This window comes from Pleurodeles waltl, chromosome 10 (assembly GCF_031143425.1).
Source record: "Pleurodeles waltl isolate 20211129_DDA chromosome 10, aPleWal1.hap1.20221129, whole genome shotgun sequence".
In the NCBI taxonomy this organism is placed as follows: domain Eukaryota; kingdom Metazoa; phylum Chordata; class Amphibia; order Caudata; family Salamandridae; genus Pleurodeles; species Pleurodeles waltl.
Window position 1 is genome coordinate 129,980,615 of NC_090449.1, and position 22,289 is coordinate 130,002,903.

At 45.6% G+C, this 22,289-nt stretch overlaps 1 protein-coding gene across 1 annotated transcript in view; it reads left to right on the forward strand.

The window, feature by feature from the left end:
• SDK1 (sidekick cell adhesion molecule 1) overlaps positions 1 to 22,289 on the forward strand; it is a 2,061,301-nt gene that overhangs the window by 1,902,002 nt on the left and 137,010 nt on the right. The window contains exon 40 of the mRNA XM_069209963.1: positions 4,549 to 4,674. Coding sequence (XP_069066064.1) covers positions 4,549 to 4,674 — 126 coding nt within the window. The remainder of the gene's footprint in view (positions 1 to 4,548; positions 4,675 to 22,289) is intronic.

The following is a 22,289-nucleotide window of genomic DNA, read 5'->3' on the forward strand; positions in this document are numbered from 1 at the left end:
AGAACTGAAATGGTGGCTGCTCAAACAGAATTGGTTCAGGTGCAGGCCTTTGTCCCTTTCACACCCAAGGCTTCTGATGGTGACAAATCCGGCCCTGCTGGGCTGGGGAGGCCATCTGCGAATGTGGAAATCAGAGGACTTGGGTCTCCAACAAAAGTGTGATTCTACATCATTCTTTTGGAGTTGTGGGCTATTGTTCTGGCTCAGATGACCATCCTACCATTCATCAAGAGGGGTCTGGTGGAGTTTCTCACACACACCACCACCTTGTGGTATTGCAGCAAACAGGTGTCCTGAGTCTTGTACCATAGGCTCTGCACCTCTGGAGTAGGTTGGTGTGCCAGGGTATTTCCCTGATCATAAACCACATGGCAGGGTCCCAGAATTCCCGAGCAGGCAAGTTGAGAAAGCTGTGTCTGGCAGGTCAAGAATGGTGCCTACATCCCAAGGTGGAGCATGGCACCTTTGAGTACTGGGATGAACCCTAGTTAGTTATTTTTATTACGATTAACCAAGCAGTGTGAAAATGTTTGCTTTTTGGAGCTTACCCAATTACACTTTTTTAGGAAATGTATTCCGACTGGAACAGAACACAGGGCACCTGTGTGCCTTCCCCTCCCTGCCTCTCCTGCCTAGCGTTCTGAAAAAGATTTAAAAAAAGGACTGGACCAGAGCCTTTCTATTGGTTCTCAATTGGGCATGGAGAGTGTGGTACCCAGAACTGCTGGTTAGGAGCATGTGCCCTCTGATCAGGCCACCACTTCAGGAGTATCTTCTGTCGTAGTACTGGGGCAGGGTCCTCCACCAAATCTGCAAAGTCTATACCTGCAGGTGTAGAGATTGAGTGAGGGCAACTGACTGCATGTGGCCTGCTAGAGGTCATCCTTGCCACTAGACATCCTTTCACAAAATCTATTTATGCTGCTTGCTGCAACAAATGTGTGGCCTTGTGTGGCACTTGTAAGATTGTTTTATTTTTACTCCATCAGGGCCATGCTGTGGGCGCAATTAAGGGTTTTGTCATCTTTTTCAGCCTCACTTTATTTACCAGACCAACTGTCCTTGCTTAAATCACCTGTTGCGATGAGATGTATCAAAGGTTTGACACACATGTACCCACCCAAGCCATTTGTGATACCACAGAGGGACATTGAATTGGTCTCAACATTTCTCATTTGTATGTTCTCTGAGCCGATGGATAGTTTCTCACTGCATCTCCTAACTTTGAAGACTGTCTTCGTCATCACAATTAAATCAGCTTTTCACACGAGTGCCCCCTAAGCAATTCCAGTGCAATACCATACACCAATTATTTTCCTTACAAGTTGATGCTGAGGACTCAAGCAGCATTCTTGCCAAAATCCATGACTTCCTTTCAAGTAGGGCAATTCATCACCATGTTGGAGTTCTTTGCGTCTGTTACCCCTCAAATGAAGGGAAGAAGCTCCATTGACTAGAACCCCCAAAAGGGCTTTAATCTTATTTATTGCTCGTACCAAGGAACACCATTTGGGAGTTTTTTGTGGAGTGCTCTGGGGCTAAGAAAAGAAAGACTGTGTGGAAGATGATTCTGTGGTGTTGGATAGTTCTCTGCATTAAGATCTTCTGTGTACTGGGCAAAAAGCACCCTCCATAAGGTGTGAGAACCAATTCAACCAGGGCTACCATTTTGTTGGTTTGTGGAGAGCCAGCCTTTGACATGTGCATATGCGAGGCTGGGACATGGGCGTCAGTACATAATTCATGAAGCACTACTCCCTTGATGGCCAGGACCAGCTGAAAGGACACTTTACCCGCCTGATCCTGCAGGACGTTTTGGTCTGAGTTAACTTTACATACCCTCCTGTTGTGGAGATACTGCTTTGGTATCTCATCAAAGGTTAGGAATCGCTGGTTAGAAGTTTCCATCAGAGGAACACATTGCTTATCTTTGGTAATGCACTTTCTGTTCAATACTCTATATAACCATAGATTACTTACCTGGCTTCCACCTCCCTGTTCTGTAGAATGGCCTCTTTTTAACATTTAAAAAGGTCCCCAATTAGAGATAAGCACACTGGTACCAACAGTTGTTCCTTCTCCATGTCTGAGGATGCAGAAGGGGAAATAAGAAACTGACTTCTGTGTGCAGAGGCGGCTGTATATGCAGCTCTGCTCTGTCACTTCTGGGGTAGTATGGAGCCAAACTGAGGCTGCACAGTGCCACCTAGTGGCACATGGACGCACTGCTGAAGAAAGTTTTCCAGAGCAAATCTGGCCATTTGGGACGATTCTGAAATGAGGAAAAGGCTGTTAAACTGTCCACCAAAAGGAGCATTGTTGACTGTATGTCACTTGTTTGTTTTAGCCACCTCAAGGTAATTCTCTTCAAATGTGTTGTATAACTGGTGTCTGTTTCGTCTGGATAAGCTAAGGCTACATTATATAAAATACTATACAGGTGCGAGGAAGCTCTTTCAAGAGCAAATATTTGTCTCAAACTTTAAAATCACTAAATATAAAAGATTTTTGTAAGGTGTATCTATTTTAAACTAGAATGAAAACATATTACCAAAGGGGCAATATTTATATCTCATTGGAACAGTATTATCTAATATTCTATAAGGTAGTTTTATATTACACATTTTTTAAATTGCACCTATTTACAAGATGATAAAAAGAGAGATACCGCTGCTTACCCACAACCTAAAGCTTTTTGGTTATGTGCTGAAACCAAGATTATAGAGAGTAAAGAACCACAACCTAGAATGCCTGAAAGGAACCCTGCTGTTCATATGATGTCAACAATAAAATCACATCTTTACTTATTCATAAATACGGATAAATGATAATGTGGATACATTTAATTTAATGTTCAGAATGCCTTAATCTAGAAATTAATATTTTTGGTTCTTGCAATAAAAACATGCAATATTTATAAAAACTTAAAAGCTCCATAACTTTTGATTCAAGATCACAAGTTGACAGCACACGCCCCCCCTACTGTAGCAAAATGGAGTCACAACATGACTGAATGGGCACCGCTGGCTGAGTAGATCCGTCTGAGAAAAGGTCAGGACAGACGACTGGGTGAAGGAGGACCTAGGGCCATAGGATTCGGGCCGACATATTGCACACATTGGTGGGTGGAAATGATACGACAGTGATGCAGACACAGGGCTGGAGCATTGGCCAACCCAGGCAGAGAAGGACAACTGCGGAACCCGAACCCCTTCTGAAGTGGAGAGACTCAACAGTAGTGAAAACTGACAAAGACTGCCTAAGTTCGAAAAGCCCGGGGGTAACTTAATTGAGATTGTTGGGTCTGTGGGAACAGCTACATAGATGGACCTTAACCTGGGACAGTGTTAATAAAACATGATGGGCAACATTCATCAATCAATTTGCTGTGTGCTCTCTACGGTGTGGGTACGGGCAGAAGGGGTTTTTCTGTTGTAGAACTATTAGAGATCTTAAAACATTAAAGATAAAAAAAAGATTTAAGATTGCAATAGATTTTGATCATGATGGAAGTGGAAATGTGCAGATGACACTGTGAAGAAAGTACACATGAAAAGACACTTGGACCATCAATAACATGGCTCCAAACAAATGATTCAGAACAAGCCTCCTGGCCACATCTTGACGGAGGTTTTTGACTCTAAGTTCAGATTTGTATGTATATATGTGTTGCCGTTTTCAGAGTGATGGTGAGCAACGGAGCGCTTTTGGTGAAGTATTACACTTCTGGGGACCATCTCAGCCAGGCATTTGGCAGCCTGAAGTTTGTGAGTCCATGTATGGGGTCTGAAATTTATCAAGATGCATGCCTTCTTGAAAGTATAAATAAATTATACACATTAAAGTCTCTCATGCTGTTGGAGTTGCAATGTTTCCAGGTGGGTTTCTGTACTAAAGTGCCATGAATGGTTGGCATCCCGGGTTTTTGTGGTCTCAAAGTGACAATTATGTTGATGTTGGTGAATGTTTTCCATGTCCAGATTGATCCTACACTCACAAACGTAGAACCTGTCCTTGAGTTTACCCAAAGTCATTTGCAGTGGTGGATCATTTTCTCCCATCCTCGGGAATGTGTGTTCCTTTCAGACTGCAGTTATGACTCATTATTCAGCTGGATTAATTCTGCAGACGTGTAGTAGCATTCTTTACATATCCTGTCTGCAAAGGGTACATGTGCTTTTTCTTGTGGACTGTGTTTGCAAGTTAGCAACCTGGAAATAGCTTTTTGGACTTTTAGTTTTTAGCTGTTATAAAAAAAAGTCCTTCATTCAGTTTCGCTTTATGTTTAACAGTAATGGCTGAAAAACACGCATTGCCTTTGACGCTTTTCATTACTGAAAGGACCCCTGTCGTATTTCCTAACACGATCGTCTACGATGTAATCTTACCTCTGGATGAGTTAACCTTAAAATGTTTTGTTTTGCCTTTTTATCCTACATATGGGTGAGTGGTGGCTGTTGATGTGGAAGCCGTGTCGTTTAGTTCCAGTGTAGACTTAATTCCCTCACCTTCTATTACAAAGAAATGCATCACCGTTTCCTCTTTCAGGAGCCCCCGGATCACCTCGGGAAGTTTCTGTTACAAAATCGAGTTCTGCTCTGACTCTCCAGTGGGCTGAGGGAAGCTCTGGAAATAGGCCAACTATGGGCTACGTAATAGAGGCACGACCATCAGGTAAGCCACTGAAGCAATACAATACTGTAACAAACATATATAAAAGACAACTTCTTTTATTAACATGCTATTCGAGGGGAAAGTCTTTTTCCAGCCTACAGAAACTGCATCTTGTTAAATGGAACCATCACAAATCAAGGGCACAGAAATCGAGTCATTCTTAACTTGAAATATATACAAACTTTAGTGGCCCAAAACTGTTTTTCCGCAGTTCATTAGAACTTTAGAAATCCTTCCATATAGGAAATTTGAATATTAGCCTTCTAGCCTCTCTGTTTTTGGTTTTATCATCTGGAACAATATAACAATGCATCCAATCATAAAAATAATGACAAGTGGGATTTCAAATATGGTTGGGTGTAATATTTTGTTGTGTGTGTGGAATTGGTGGATTTTTGGTGACTCTGTGTTACTCTCCAATCACCATGTGGCAGAATGTTTTCTCCCTTGGGTTTCTGATTGTTAAGTTGGTAAGCGAGCTTTGGTGTCCCATAGCATGATGTCCGGCCACTTGGAGGACATCTGATGAGATTTTTCTAACACGGGCAGTCACAACCGTTTACTGTCAGAAGGATGCCACTGAAGTAGAATATCTTCTCAAGCAAGAGCAAAGTCAACTCAAGTACACCTCTGGCACACCGTATGGTGCCATTCGCACGGATTTTTCTGTGTGGAATGCACTGCCGGCGCTAAGTCACAGCACAAGCAGCGTTACATGCCTATTTCCACCCGTTGGTGGAACTCTGCAAAATCTTGCCTGTTAACGCCATTTGAGCGCTATTTTAATTTCTGAGAGTATGCAGATCGTGGCCTCTGGGAAACAGAGCTCAGCAGGTGCTGTGCATATTATGGTCGATGGTGTGAAGAATGTGGGTGAGAGTATGCAGGGCGTAGCAGAACTTGTCTGGAGGTGGTCAGAACATGACTGACTAAAGATGGGCACCGGGGTTATACACAGTCTGGATTCAGAAATATAGGGAGTTGCTGGAGGTACGGCCAGGGTTGCTGGTGGTAAGCAGAGCCTGACAAAAGGTATTGATACCCTGCCTGCAGGCTTGCGAAGGCTAGCTGAGATGTAACTGAATTACAGTCAGTGCGTGCAGGACCTTTTTAAATGCATGCCATGCTTACATGAAATGGCTGAGAGTGTAAAGAGCATCGCTGATGATGTGCAGAGCACCACATGTTGTGTGCAGAACATCGCTGAGAATGAACAGTGTGGCTTAAACTGTGCAGAATGGAGATGCTATTGTATATTGTGAGTGGAATGTGAGTGTGGACGAAAACCTGATATAGTTGAGGTTGTGCAGACTGCGACTGGTGGCATGTAACATGGACTTGCTGTTCTACGGCATGATATTGTCAGTGTTATCCATCATGTGTAGATAGCAGTTTGGCAGTCTGTGGAAGTGGCATGTACTGTGCAGAATACGACTAAGGACATACAGACTTTTCACAGGTGTGTGTATAGCATGTAGTAGTTTGTGTTGTGATTGTCGGCCCAGGATGTGTCTGAGAACATGCATCACAGCCAACAGTGTGCTGAGGGTATACAGGAAGTGGCTGAGGTTGTGGAAGGCAAGGGTGACGGTGTGCAGATTCTGAGGCAGATGTACAAAATGTGGTTGACAACAGTGTAGTCGGATTGTGAAGGGTATAGATGAAAGTGTGCATCACTTGTATGATGTGCCTCGAATGCTGAAAGAAATGCATGTATATCTGGAGGTTTTTAGCGTGTGTTGGAGTATGCAGGTCTGCACAATATAATTGATGGCAAGCAGAGCCTGGCTGGTAATAAACAGAACCTGCCTAAGTCTGAAGTAATGTTGGGACAGGGTATGCGATCATCCAGGGAGAATGTGTGGCTGTTCAAAGTAAGAGAAGGGAATTTGTAGCAGAAACGATGGTGATCACACCTGATGGCATACAGTGTGTAACCGAGCATGTACAAACAATGAGCGAGGATGATCAACTGTGTTTGGGATCTGCAGTTTGTGAGTGGTTGTATGCAGAGTGTTTTAGAGCAAATTCAGATAATTTCCGAGTGTGTGCGGGTCATGACTGGGTGCACAGAGTGTGACTAAGAGTATAGAAAAGTGGCTGAATGTGTGTAGAAGATTGCCAAGGGTGTAGGGATTGTGCAGGGTCTGTAGAGCGTGTCTGATGTAGTGCATAGTGTAAGCGAAGGTTTGAAGGGTTGACTTAGGGTTTGCACAGCTTGGAGTCAGTCTCACACTGTAACTGGGGCTCCATTGCACGGCTGTAGGTAAGCGGAGGATGGATTTGGGAATGTAGAGCCTGGTTGGGGGTTTGAAGAGCTTGACTGGGTTTGCAAGATGCGGCTGAGATTGTGCAGAGCCTGGCTAAGGGTGTGCTAAGGTTGGCTGTGGCTGTAAATTGTGCAACATGGGGGTGCTGGTCTGCAGCGTGAGATCCTTGATGCATTGTGGAGCTTGTGCAGTTTATAAACAAGATTGAGCAGTGTGGCCGGGGTCTTGGGGACGCGTTACAAATGCGTGGATAAGGGTATAGAGTGGCATGAAATATGGGTAACACAGCATTGTCACCAGTAACATTAGACGCAATGATTCGCTGACACGTGGCCTCCTAAGACATTGAGAAATTCCATAATTTGCTGCACAGTGTGTAGCTCGCCTGTGAAGGAGCCGTGCTGCTTGGGCACTTCTTGAGATAATTGATGAGCAGTGCTTACAGCAGCGTGACCTCATCAATGTATAGAAAAATAGAAAAAGGATCCTGATATCAAGTGATGTCTGTCTCACACAGCTTGCTCATTACTGTATTTCCATTCTTAACATACCTGAGCGCTTGTGCTTTCCGGGGAGGAGAGATGGAGATAGTTAAGTCTCTTTGCTTTGGGACTGAGAATAACCCCATCCTAATCATCCAGCAAAATGCCTTTTTGTCGTCAATATTTAAACCCCATGGCAGCACCTTCGGGTTTGGAATAGCTGCTGTCGCCTATTAAAAGCCTCATTACACAAAACGTTCACCGCTGCATAATCTCATTCTTTCCACTTCTATTGCTCCAGCAGGACTCTCTGCAGGCAGGGGTGCCTTCGGTACAAAGCTGTGACTTTCTTTTCACAGGCAGCCTCTTTGTTTGAAAGTAGAATACAGGGGCAAGCCAAAGGCGGGTTGGCACACACAGCTTGTTACGCCAAAACTGTGGAATCAGCTTCCCCATGACTTAAGAGCTCACCCTCTCTCTTGACTCCCACAAAGGCCCTGAAAATGTTTAATTTTGCTTAGTTTAAATCCCCATAGCCATCTTGGCTGGTGCCTAGTTTGCAGTGTGTGTTATAATGGTTATACACACAATTCAATTTGTTTTCTAGCCTTTTTAGTGCCTAAACCATTCTCAGGTTCCAACATGAGCGTGACTACAGGCAAGTGATCGTTCCCTCCCTTCCTCATAGGAGACCCCAAAAGTTTAACTTAAACGATGGGTATGATTTAGACTGGTTAATGTTAGCGGACATCCCAGAATTGTTGGCACCAAAGATGATGTTACATTTTGCTGCTTCTTCCCTGGCATCAAGCTTCAAAGGGCAATATGCACTCAACCCAGGTCGCGTTGTGTTTGCTTTATGCCCCCTACCTCCGGAGTTTCTTTCCTACGAAAAATCTTCTGAAATAAAACATATTAATTAAACATGTATGGCAAGAAACACTAATTGTTATACCTGGCATCTTTTGGCGTGGCTTCCCTGACTTTTTGCATTCTGACTTCCTAGTTTTAAACTTCGTTTTTGCTAGCTTTATGACTCTGCGTACTTTACCACTTGTATCCAGTGCTAAAGTGCATGTGCTCTGTGCCTAAAGCATGGTAACATTGGCTTTTCCATGATTAGTATAAGTGATTTACTAGTAAGTCCCTAGTAAAGTGCACTATGTGTGCCCAGGACCTGTTAGTCAATGGCTACTAGTGGACCCGGCAGCACTGGTTGTGCCACACACTATGGTAACCTTTCAAACATGTTTCAGGCCTGCCATTGCAGAGCCTATGTGTGCAGTTTAAACTGCCATTATGACCTCCCAAGTAAACCCACTTGCTGGAGCCCTAACACTCCTTTTTAGGTCGAGCGCACAATCGCTGTGGCCTGTTGTAATCTATCTGTGGGCATTTAACCACTGCACGCCCATCACTATCACTCGTTCGTGGGCTTGCCTTCAAAAATCCGTTGATATCATCAGTAAATGCTTTAAGTTTGTCCCTCCTTGGAGCAGTTTTGTTACCACCTTGGCCATCGACCCTGCTGCATGGATAATTGCATGTTTGCGGATACGTTTGCCTGCGAGCGAATTTCTTTTTCCTTTTGTGTCTCTCTTTTAGGCTCATGGCGGCCATGGCGCTTTGAATCGGCTCGCTTATGTCAAGTGTTTTACTTTTCTTTTTCAAATTATGTGGCAAGAAAAGTCAAGTTAGGAATTTACAGCGCTAATAGCTCAAGCTCGAGCAAACGTGAGACCCATTACATTGCAAATGCTTTTTATCACCTGTAAGACAACCCTAAGGTAGGCCCTGATAAGCCCCTACGGCAGGGTGCAGTGCATTTAAAAAGTTGGACATGTACTTTAACATGTCTAGGTAGTGAAAAACTCATATAATTCTTTCACTATTGCAAGGACTATCTTTCCCATAGGCTGGTATGGGGATTGCTTTAGAACATTTTAAGTGTAATTTCCAAGTGGAGAAACATAGAAAAATGGAGCTTGGTGCCTCTTGGCTCACAATGTAAAAGCACATCTTGTGGTAAAGGTGTTTTTTAAACTGCAGGTCTGAAAATGCCACTTCTAGAAATCTGGCATTTTCTTACTTTAACCATCCTGTGCGTTTTTCCACCTCCAACCCATGCCTGATCTGTGTAAGGTTAGTTGACAGCTATCTTTGTGTATTCCATCCAGACAGCCATAAATGCAGGACACTCAACTGCCCCCGCCTGCCATCTGCATACAGAAGGGTCTTCCTGGGCAGAAAGGGTCAAGGAGCTCTCACTTACACTTCAAAGGGTTGTGGCCTGACCCTACACACAGGACTAATAACCCCCCACAGACCTCCTGGCAGAAAGGACTGGGCTGAAATAAAAGTGGGGCACTTCAAAACCACTCTTTGAAGTCTCCCACACTTCAAAGGCACATTTGGGTATAGGTGCTGGGCCTTTGGCACCATATACTCGGAACACTTCTGGACTGAGGACATTCTACCTGGAAGAAAGACCGCTGGGCTGTCAGGAGGGACTGCCAGTTTGCTGTTTGCTCTGCTGGTCCACTACTTCTTGCCTGGGAGTGAGAGGACTGGATCTAACTCTCTGCATCCTGCAATCTAAAGTGTCTTCAAGGGCTTGGCTGAGTTTGCCTCCTGTTTTTGAAGTTTTAGGGATATCAAAGACTTCACCTGCATCTTGCAACCATCACCTGGGCTCCTCTGCTGTGAGTCCTGCTCTGCCAAGAGGTGCCAAATCCAGTCCTGGGCCCTTGAAGGTGACTGTGGTGCTGAAACATAAGAACTGACACAATGACACCGGCATGTTGCTTGTAACCAACACCATCCTGCTACAGAAATGCCTCTTTGCGGCTGCCTGTACTGAACCCGTGGACACCGCTCGCTGACTGCGCAACACAATGACCCCGAATTACAGTGCAGCCTCTGCTTGGCCGAGTCAGCACCCATGCATTGGAACCAGTACTCTTCGCTTTTGGACATCAAAGCAAAATTGACATTGCCCGATCAGGAACCAAAGCGGCCACATCCTCTCCTATATCAACGCATTACCACAGAACATCGACACAACAAAGGTACTGTCAGGGGTCTGTATGACTCCTGTACCCTGCCCGCGCTCTTCTCACAGTCGGACTGCAGTTTTGAATTTGCCTCGGTCCAGCGCAACCAGATAGTTCCAGTTGGAGCTATTGTCTTCTAAGCACTGCATTTTGATTTAATCTTTGAAAATTCATAACTTGACTTGTGTATGTTTTATTTTTTGTCGTTTTGGTCTTGTTTGACTCAGATAAATATTGGCTATTTTTCTAAACATGATTGAAGTCATTTTGTGGTGTCTTCACCGTGTTACTGTGTGTGTGTGTGTGTGTGCCCAAATATTTTACACATTGCCTGTTTAGTTTAGCCTCACTGCTCTGTGCCAGGCACCCAGAGGGTGAGCACAGGCAAACTTTTTGTATGTCCTTACTAGGATTGTGGTCCCTACTTGGAGAGAGTGCAAACCTCTGCCAACTAGAAACCCAATTCCTGACAATAATGATCAGCGGTGAGGATAGGACTTATACTTGTGCATTGCATAGAGTGATTAGTGTGCTCTAAATCCATATTTCAGACCATTACTTACCAATATATGTTATTTTTCTCTTTGACAACTTTTTGAGGTTTTGCAGCAACCATATCTCAATTTGGAGTGCCGACAGCTGCAACAGCAGGACTAGAGTTTGAGCAGGAAAAATTGGAAACACAAACGGTGGCCCAGCTCAAAGATTTCTGCAGGGAATTCGATTTCTGTTTTAAAGACCTTACTAAGAACGAGGAGCTGCAAAAGGTGTGTAGGGCCTGGCTGGCAGTCTAGAAAGCAGCTGCGCGATCAGAGGAGGGCAGTGTTGTGAATAGAGAGGAGCATATGCATCTGGAGTTGTTGGACTGCCCAAAACTGCCTGTGGGGTGAGCAGCCAGCGTCAATGGAGAAAGAACCCCCCTAAAGTAGGCAGCAGTGTTTCCTCCAGAAGTCTGTCCCCAGAGGAGCTGGAGGACCAACAGTAAGCCAGGAGGCTCAAGCTGGAGCTGACAAATCTCAAAATGGAGAAGGACCGGGGGAAAGCTATGGAGGAAAAGAGAATGGCCATTGAGGAAAGGAAAATTCTTTTGGCTCATGAACTGAACATGAAGGAGCGGGACCTGAAATCCCAGAAGGCTGAGTTCGCGCAGGTGGTGGAAGCATATCTTTAGTGTCCTCTGGCATAAGAGTACATGTACCCAAGAGTCTGATAGTTGACTACAAGGTGGAGAAGGACATAAATCGCTGGTTTGAGGTCTACCAGAGTGCCTCACCAGTGCATAGGACCCCTAAGGAGGTTTGTGGGGCCAGTTTCCAGTGGAGGGGAGGGACACCTTACTAACCACAGGGGGGAGGCTAAGATAAAGTATTCTGCCCGGGAAAACAAGGGCCTTATGAATGTGAAGCTTCTTCCTTAGACTTTGGTAGATTGTGTAGACTTTCTGCAAGGCATTGGATAGTTGGGGGAAGGGCAGTAATGTGACAGACTATCAGGTGCTGCACAATTTGTTTGCACAAGAGCATGTGTTTAGTCTTTGTTTTACACATCTACTAGATTGATTGTAGGCTCTCTGACCCCAGGGAGCTTGCTTGGGAGGCAGACCGCTGGTCAGCACCAGGGTCCACAAGAAAATTTCTGGGGGAGATCCAGCCAAGGGTAGGCAGGGCTCCCAGCAGAAAAAAGGGGTATGGGACAAAAATAAGAGTGAGGAGTTCTCAAAAGGGCACCAAACTAGTTCCTAGGGTCAGGGTTCCCAACCTCCTAGTAGGACGAAGAAATGGTTTCTGTCAGGTAAAACTGCAGAGAAGGGACCCCGGAGGTTCTTTGACTGTGGTCAGGAAGGGCACTTCAGAGGAGCTCCCACATGTCCTAAGCGGACACAGCCCCCCACTGGTGGACAGTCACCATAGATGGTGAGTGTGGTTCTTGGGGTGAGATGGTCCTAGCTGGAAGTGGGGAGACAACTGAGATTACCCTAGTGCCCATGGGTGACAGTGAAATGGTACAGTGAACCCTTATGCCTGACAATACCAAGAAGTATTTGCAGTGGGTTACCATTAATGGGCATAGGATGGAGGCTCTAACAGACACAGGAGCCAGCATGACAACTGTCCGTTGTCATCTGGTGTCTTCAGAGCGGTAGTCCCTAATGTGGTCCACCAGGTTATTGCTGTAGACAACCGCAAAGAGCCAATGTAAGGTGGTTCAGGTTCCCTTTGAATGGTGGGTGGGGGTCTTCGGTTCCACGAGGGTAGCTGTGAGTATGTCAATGCCTGTGGATTGTCTGCTGGTCAGTGACCTGGAGCATACTGCCTGGAAGGAGGTGGATCTCAGGTCACACTTGAAGATGTTGGTTTTGCCTGAATGGGTGTGCCTGATCGCATAGTCCATGGCAACACGTGAGGGTGGTCAGGAGGCCTGAAAGAGTGTCCCAGGTGTCTGCCAAGAAGAGGAAGGGCAAAGGGTGCGGAAAACTCTCCTGGAATTCCCATGTTCCGGGAGGAGGTTGACCTTGAGGGAGATGCCCCAGAACCTACAGGCGAAGATGTGGCTGAACTGGGGAACCTGAGGGGAGCTGACCAATTGGCAGCAGAAAGGAGGTCCATCCAGTGAGGAGTTCTGCACAGTGCAGAGGGAGTGCCCTACTCTTGTGGGACTTTGGCAACAGGCTGAGGCTCAAGCAACTGGTCAGCTGGTGACGCCTCTGGCAAGCACCGGATTTATTGGAAGACTGGTCTCCTGTATAGTGAGCCTAAGGCTCCTGAACCTGAGGCAGCCCGTGTGCTGGTTGTATCCAAGTGCTTCAGGGCCTTCCATTCTGGGTCTGGCTCATTATGTGGCACTGGCAGGTCTTTTGGGGCAGGACAAGACCTTTGACAGGCTTGTCACCCACTTTTATTGGCCTCAAATGAGGAAGACCTCTGATGGGTTCTGCAGGTCATGTGTCACTTGCCAGGTGAGTGGCTAGACAGGAGGAAATGCAAACACTCTCTCCCCCCCCCCCCCCCCTCCCAATAGCCTTATCCTGTCGTGAGCACCCCTTTGGAGAAAGTGGGCATTTACATTGTGGGACCTTTGCTCTGGCTCCCGACAGCCATTGGCAATGGTTTGTCCTGGTCTTGGTGGACTATGCCACCCGGTACCTGGAGGCTATCCCTCTGAGAACAGTGTCTGTACCCCCCATGGTCACGTCACTGATGGGAATCTTTACCCGAGTGGGTTTCCCTAGTGAGGTGGTTTCTAGCTGTGGTACCAACTTCATGTCTTTGTACATGAAGGCCATGTGGACGGCCTGTATGAGGGGTGGGAGGAAGATAAATGGTTGATCCTGCAGCTGTGAGCACTCATCTCCCACTTGCTCCGTGACTACCGTCGACCACGGACGCACTGCTCGGTTATGCCTTGTTCTGCTTTTGACTCACCTGCATGCCACTTGTCTGCAGCTGCCAACACGAGCTCTGAGGATTTACATATGGCATGTATGTGGCAGCTGTATGGGTGAGGGCTGCAGGCGCTTCTGCGTGGACTCAGTGACTCATTTTTCTCCGCCTTTCCAACAGCAATTTTGTACTGCCTTCTATCGCTATGGCCCCACAGTGTCCTAGTTTGCCGCGTGGCAGGTGGGTGGCCTGCGCTGCTTCCAAACCCCAGGTGGGGGAATCCCAATCCAGGACTCGCAGCACAGGGTGGAACGGGCTCTCTTCTAACTTTTTCTGATGATTGAGCCCTGTGAGTGGGGTGCCCGATCCTGAAACTACTCAAGTCCAGCACGGCAGCCAGCCTACTCCAGGCCTGCAGTAAGGAGTGATTTGCATCGGCGGATTGCTCCTGTGTGGAGGACATGCTGATGGCGGTGGCGCAAATGTCTGGGGATTCTTCACATACCTTGTCAGAGTGCTTGACACAGGGAGTCTACAATGTTGCTAAATCAGCGTAATATTCATGCCTACAGCCTGCAACAAAGTAATGGGACTGGGATACTGTCAGAAATTGATTCTGTTGCAGCTGCTTTAAATGTTTCTTTGCAGAAGGAGGTGGACAACCTGGGCCTCAAAGCTCCGGCCATCAGAGTGTGTACAAATGAGGGATCTGAGGGCAATGTGGTGTAGGGCGGGGGGATGGGAGGTCGTGGACTTCCCCCTCAGTGGCACCCGCATTATCCCCCTCCCAGCATATGGTACGAATTCTGACCTGCTTGTGCGTACCCAGGTTGCCCTGGCTCCTTCTGTCCCATGATGACTGCTAAAATATGTTATTAATAATAAGGTGCAGCTCAACTAAAAAGCATGTCAGAACTTAGTAAGTCCGCGTGAAAGTTTAAGATGTACATATCCAAAGGGGACTTCCGGTGTCCTACCACGTTCATCAATGGAAGACAGAACGGTGCAAGACCCCACAACTCTCCTTTTTCGTTCTGGATTTGCACAGCTGTCATACAGATTCATCTCTTTGGGTCTGCCTGTTTTAACAAATGAATTTATTCAGTCAGCCTCTTTCAATAGTCATTACTTGAGACATTGTGTCCCATGCCTTGGCTTAGCCCAGGGAAGTATTGATATGTCACCTAATGCTATTGGCTGGTTAAATTAATCTTTCCATATTTAAACCAGTGCGTGCATTGAACTGCATCAAGAACTACTTTACAACTACAGTCCTCTCTGTCTGATCTTCCTGGCTTCGTCTCACATTACTCGCTCTAATATATTAAAGCTGCATGCGTTAGAACAATTAACCCAGATCCTTTGTCTTTGCTTGTTACCACTGTCATACACTACAGAAAAAAGATAGAAACGCCGCTAGTAACAGAAGAGGGAATGGTGTTTGGGCTGGTATTAGTGGGAGCACATAGAAAAAAACCTGAAAGAATAGCCATTCAATAGCTCCGTCACTAACTTTATTCTTAAACGTGGTTTGTCCTCATAAGCTTTGGGACTTATTATTGGCTTGAATGAAATCTACAGGCATTATTATACTTATATACTCTCACTACATCTAACTTTCTGAAATACGTTCTGTCACACTTAACACTTCATACCAAAGGAGAAATAGTTATCTTATAATTTCAAAACTATAAGTGAGGGCCAATTCATGGCACATAAAGTTCATATGTTTCTTACATACATGCTTAAGCACATTATACAGAATGTCTTAGTTTAAGCATTTAAGAAAATTGATTGAAATTTGAACATAATTTTGGCATGACCTATTATGTTTATTAACATCCCAAGGTGCTGCAATTCATGTGCTGACTTACTTTTACTGAGTACAGGTGCCACATATACTGAGGTAAATAATAACGCTTGGAACCCGAAAGACCAAACTGTCACTTACAAGTATGAGTTAGTTGATTCTTAAGGTCACTGACTTCTCTTGTAGCGTACACGTGTACGTAAAAAAATGTTTATTTTAAACCACCTAGATGTCAAACGAACGCTGTTCATTTGGTTTATTATCTTCTTAATGTGAGACTTTATATATTTGGCTCATGTAAGTTACCCACCTGTTTCCTAACCAAATGTCTGCTTTTTAATAACGTCTGATTTAGTAAATAATAGTTCGTCTCCGTATGGGCCTCATAAGTCATATGGCTAAAGAGCAAAATATTCTGTGAGAATAGGTAACCCACGTTTTATCCATTCATTAAAGTAACATTGAACAACCAACTTACCAGTCTTATCTTCTCAGTTGACAAAGGTTGGGTTAAGACATATTTATTCTATTAACCAAACTTACTGATCTCTGTGGAAATCTTCACAAACTCCTGTTCAGCACCTTAACATCCATATATTGGTTCCTGACAGTGCCACACTTCTCATTTTATATCAGCAGCTTCATACCAGCACGGTGTTGTTCGCTCTCAACCCCCACCACCAGAACGTGACCTACTCTAGAGGGTAGCAGTTTAGCAATTTAGATTTAGTTTGGCAATAACACACTGACTAATTTGTGTACTAATTAGAAATATGGCCAGTTTTAACCTTAAATCGATACCTTGGCACAGCTCCTTATTGCCCTGGTTCTTACGTTATTGATGATGTTAATTATTACAACAGGTGCAAAAGCATAAAGGAATAATGCCAAGTTAAATCTGAACTTTACTTCCATTTGATCATCACACATTTAATATGGGGCTTTGCAGCCATACCTAAGATTATAAAAGGTTATTGTTAATACACCTTTCCAAGGCATGCTATAATGCTCTTAAGGTTTTACTAGACATGCAACGGCAGACAATTATAGTTGCTGCCTGATTTACATGAATAGCTAGTGTCGGAAAGTACCATCTTTCTTGGCATGTTATCCCCATTTTTACCTGTATGTCAGTATGTTTTTGCCTGTCTCACTGGGATCTTGCTGGTCAGGACCCCAGTGCTCATAGTTTATCACCTAATGTTGTGTGCTGTGTATAGTGCTTAACTGTGTCACTGAGGCTCTGCTAATCAGAACCTCACTGCTTATGCTCTCTCTGCTTTTAAATTTGTCACTATAGACTAGTGACTTCATTTACCAATCTCAATGGCACACTGTACCCCCCTTACAAGCCCTAGTATATGGTACCTAAGTAACCAGGCCATTGGGGTGCCAAGAGATCCTTATGGGCTGCCGCATTTCTTTTGCCACCCATAAGGAGCTCAGACAAACCCTTTCACAGGACTGCCACTGCAGCCTGTGTGAAATAGTGCACACACTATTTCACAGCCATTTTTACTGCACTTAAGTAACTTATAAGTCACCTATATGTCTAACCTTCAGTTACTGAAGGTTAAGTGCAAAGTTACTAAGTGTGATGGCACCCTTGCACTAGCAAAGGTGCCTCCACATAGTTCAGGGCAAATTTCCAGGACTTTGTGAGAGCTGGGACGCCATTACACGTGTGCACTACATATAGGTCAATATCTATATGTAGCTTCACAATGGTAACTCCGAATATGGCCATGTAAGGTGTCTAGGATCATGAAATTGTCCCCCATTCCAATTCTGGTATTGGGGAGCCAATTCCATGCATCCTGGGGGCTCCACCATGGACCCCCAGTACTGCCAAACTAGCTCTCTGAGGCTTGCAATGCAGCTACAGCTGCTGCCACCTCACAGACAGGGTTCTGCCCTCCTGGGGTCTGAGCAGCTAAGTCCCAGGAAGTCAGAACAAAGCATTTCCTTTGGGAGCAGGGTATTACACCCTCTCCCTTTGGAAATCGGTGTTACAGGCTGGGGAGGGGGAGCCTCCCCCAGCTTCTGGAAATGCTTTGAAGGGCACAGATGGTGCCCTCCTTGCATAAGCCAGTCTACACTGGTTCAGGGACCCCCAGTCCCTGCTCTGGCGTGAAACTGGACAAAGGAAAGGGGAGTGACCACTCCCCTGTCCATCACCACCCCAGGGGTGGTGCCCAGAGCTCCTCCAGTGTGTCCCAGACTTCAGCCATCTTGTTTTCCAAGGTGTGGAGACACTCTGGAGCCCTCTGAGTGGCCAGTGCCAGCAAGTGACGTCTGAGACCCCTCCTGATAGGTCCATACCTGATAAGGTAGCCAATCCCCCTCTCAGGGCTATTTAGGGTCTCTCCTGTGGGTTTCTCTTCAGATTCTACTTGGAAGTTTCCAGCAGGAATCCTCTGCAACTACTACTTCATCCTCTCACCTCAGATCAACCGCAGACTGCTCCAGGAAACACTGTAACAGCAACAAAGTATCCAGAATGGCTACTTTTCCTCTTCAGCTCCAGCCAGTAACCGCAACAGTTTCCATGGTGTGCACGGTCTGGGGACTCCCTGTCTTTACCCTGCACCAGAAGGACTGAAGAAATCTCCTGTGGGGTGACGGAGTCACTCCCCTGCTCAAACAGGCACCTTCTAAGTCGACGACCGGTTCTCTTGGACTCCTCTCCTGGCGACGAGCGTGCTCTTTGGAACACAGAGGGTGGATCCCTTCGACACAGACTGTCCTGAGGTCCTGCTGTCCCAATTTGGAGGAGATAAGACCTTGCCTTCCCCAAGAACGACAGTACCCCTGTGCACCGCGTCTTCTTCACCTCCTGAGGCCTCTGTGCACTATTTGCAAAATTCCTTCGTGCACAGTCTGGCCCAGGTCCCCAACACTCTATCCTGCGACGCTCAACTCGCTGAGTTGACCTCCAGCGGCGTGGGACCCTCCTTTGTAGTGCTGCACCAACCGCGTTTTGCACCTTCTTTGTCCTCGTTTCCTGGGACTCCTGTGGGTGCTGTCTGATCTTCTGAGGGCTCTCTGAAGTGCTGAGAGCCCCCTCTTCCTCCTCACACAGAGTTGAGGCCCCCAGGTCACTCCTGGGTCCAGACAGCGCCACTTTGACGCAAAACGCGACTTTGCTGGAACCAAGGCTTGTTGGAGGAATCCAGCACCAAAACTTGCCTGCCTCCAACTTCTCTTCGTGGGACATCCAGTGCATCATGCAGGAACCTGCTGACATCTTCCTTGGGTGCATTTCGGCGGTCTTCGTCCAACCGGGGACTCTTCTTTTGCTCCCTCTTCTGGGTTGGCAGGGGCGCCGGTCTTTCCTTGAACTTCTTTCGACTTCTGGGCTTGGTCTCCTTCCTTTGCAGGTCTTGAGGTCCAGGAATCCACCATTTGTTGTTTGCAGTCTTGCTTGGTTCTTGCAATAACTCTAACCACGGCTTGTAGTGTGTCCTAAGGAAACTTGCAGTACTTTACTCCTGCTTTTCTGAGCTCTGGGGTGGGGTATTTTACTTACCTTTACTGTGTTCTTACTCTCCCAGCGATTCTTCACACACTACACTTGTCTAGGGGGTAATTTGTGATTCGCATTCCACTTTCTTAGTATATGGTTTGTGTTGCCTCAGACCTATTTTCTCCCAATGCATTCTATACCATTTCCTATTGTTTGCACTATCCTATGTCTAATTAATTACCTTATTTTGGTGTCTAGTGTATATATTGTGTATAATACTTACCTCCAGAAGGAGTATTGCCTGTAAGATATTTTTGGCCTTGTGTCACCAAAATAAACTACCTTTATTTTTGGTAACACTGAGTATTGTCTTTACTTGTGTATAAGTACTGTGTAACTATAAGTGGTATTGCAGGAGCTTTGCATGTCTCCTAGTTCAGCCTAAGCTGCTCTGCTACAGCTACCTCTATCAGCCTAAGCTGCTAAAACACTGCCTACATTTCACTAATAAGGGATAACTGGACCTGGTGTAAGTACCCAAGGTACCCACTACAAACCAGGCCAGCCTCCTACAGCTATTACCAGTTTAAAAAAAATATATAATGTACTAAAATGAAGCTGTTTATGCTTGTGTGAAAATACCAGACCAAACCCTTGATAACTGAATTGCACGCAGGCGCCATCTTTAAAAAGGATAAACTATAGTGAAACCTGTACCCACATGAATAGTTCCAGGTGAGGATGCAGTGCGCAGATTGGGATTTGGGGTTCTCATCGGTTTTCTGGAGTCATGGTAATGAACTTCTATCGATGGAAACTCCAGCGATATAAACATGACTTGGCATGTGCTGCATTTCAAACAAAGATAGGAGTACCCTGCGTGAGATAAATGATTTTGTCCTCGGTGTTTGCACAGAAGAAATGTAATCAAGTGTAGACTTGAGTAGAATGCAGAAGATGCAGGCGTATGTGGCATGCACACCGCCTTTTGGGTGTTTTATTTATTCTTGAAAATATTAGGATATTGCAGGGCCGAGGAGCAGGGGACAAGCAAGTCGGACGGTCCCGTCAGCATCCTGTCGGACGCCCCTAACTTAAAGAAGCCACATAGCTGACTGTTGGCGACTTCAGTCCTGTTTGTCATCTCAAAGGCTCCCCGTATTCCAGTTTCATGGAGTACCGTGTGCATTAACACCTGGTTTATTAAACAACGCTGCAGTATTGTTTTTGAAACAAAAAATGGCATCAAGAAACTGGTTAGAGATCCATAATTGATGTGTTTTTAGCCTAGAGGCCTTCCGTTGTTTATTACTGCTCTGTGTCATCTCTAGTCGGAGTCTCAGTTTGTGACTGATAGTTCCATTCAGCGGGGAGACCCTGGTTAATTGTCCGTGAAATCAAGCTTTTGTTTGGTGCAGCCACTGTTATAAGACCTGTAGTGCCAATTGCTGTCAGAGTCCGAGAGAAGTAAATTGTGTGGCTGAGCCTTGAGCAGTGTGAGCAGGGCGAGCTGCGACCATTGTCGCTGGCGCCTATTAGAACGCGACGTCCCATTGCACCGGTTGGCTCGATGATGGAGCAGCATGGGATGTTGAGTCAAGGGCAGCGCGCCGAATGAACCAGAACAGAGTCTGGTGCCACATCTGCAGACAAATATTTGGTGCCACATGCAGGGGTGTTATTGCTTTTATGAGTCTGGGTGGAGCAGGTCCATGTTTCAACCCCCGTCATTTAACACAGTGTGGTGGGAATCATGGGATGTTTACAAAACAGCCCAGGCGTAAAATGCAAGCCGCACATTGTTTACTACGGCTGTTCTTGTTCGAAGGGACACTGAGTTGTTTCGCGTTGCCAATTCTGATTGATGCAGCTGGAATAAATATACAAAAACACAAATCAGCCATGCCCCGGTGCGCCATGACTCCCTCTCACCGTGATTACAGGATGATCAGGTTTTCCTTGGCCCAGCATCCTGTATTTTTGTGAGTGCAAGGGGAATGAATGTATGGCAACGGGATACTTCATTGTCAGCATGTGGCTACTCATGATATATTCCGGGGCCCATTAGGAAGCGTTCATCACGCAGTCATACTGACGATGGGCTTCCTATTCAGCTTCACTGTTGCCTCCCCTTTTACACCGGCTCCTGAAAGTGGCGGGTTTTGAGCGAAGGCTGGGGACTCTGTTAGGGCGGTTGGAATATTGAGTACTGGGCAAGAGAGCGTGTGTTAGATACGCTGGAAAATTCAAACACAAAAGTGCAAAAGCATAATACCAGGTAGTCATTTTTTTCAATCAGGATTGGGGTGAGGTGGAACGAGAGGAGGTGAGGAGTAAGTGCATGCAGAGAAACGGCTCCTACACAAGTTAAACATGACAGGTGGAGAGTGAGGCTGGGCTATTACCTGGACAGAGAAAGGGTTAAAAAAGAAGATTTCAAGTAAAGATACAGGAATCTTAACAAGCATAGGAAGGACGACAAATCTGAGGTTATATGAAAGAAAATAGATGGAGGGATTGCTGGTCAATTTCAAGAGATAACGTTTGATGATCTCCCTGTTAAGCATTGTATAAAAGAAGGTAGGGAGTGAGTTTCCCTTTCACAAACTCACATAGGAGTCAGAGACCATGTTTATGCAGCAGGTAGATTGCTCTGTGATCTACACAGAAGTGGATGAGGTAATTGACTTTTATGGCCTGTGAAAAGAAACATTGCCAGTGAAATGCAGTGTAAAATCAGTGTGTTGTCTCTTAGTGTTGCATCCTGATAAATTTCACTTGCTCTGTATTTTATTTGACGGCCACATAGTTTTGGACAAAGTATTGCCCACGGGTGGCTCAGTATTGTGCAGTTTTTAAATATATTAGCTCTTTTCTGGAATTAATGGTAAAAATAGAGGTTGAAACTGAACAAGTTTTGCTTTCAACAATATGGATGACTTCCTCTTTGTTGAGCAAGTTCAAGGGCACTCTAGGAATCTACTGTAGTTTAAGACGAGAACATTTTAGAGTGTTCTTGACATCAGAAAAAGCAGAAGGGACCGATGACCAAGTTAATATTTTGGGCCTCAACTCTTAAGTCACAAAAGGAATCTCGGTTAGCCGAGGAAAAACTGTAGAAAGAGAGGGAGTTCGTGGTTGAGGTTTGGGAAAC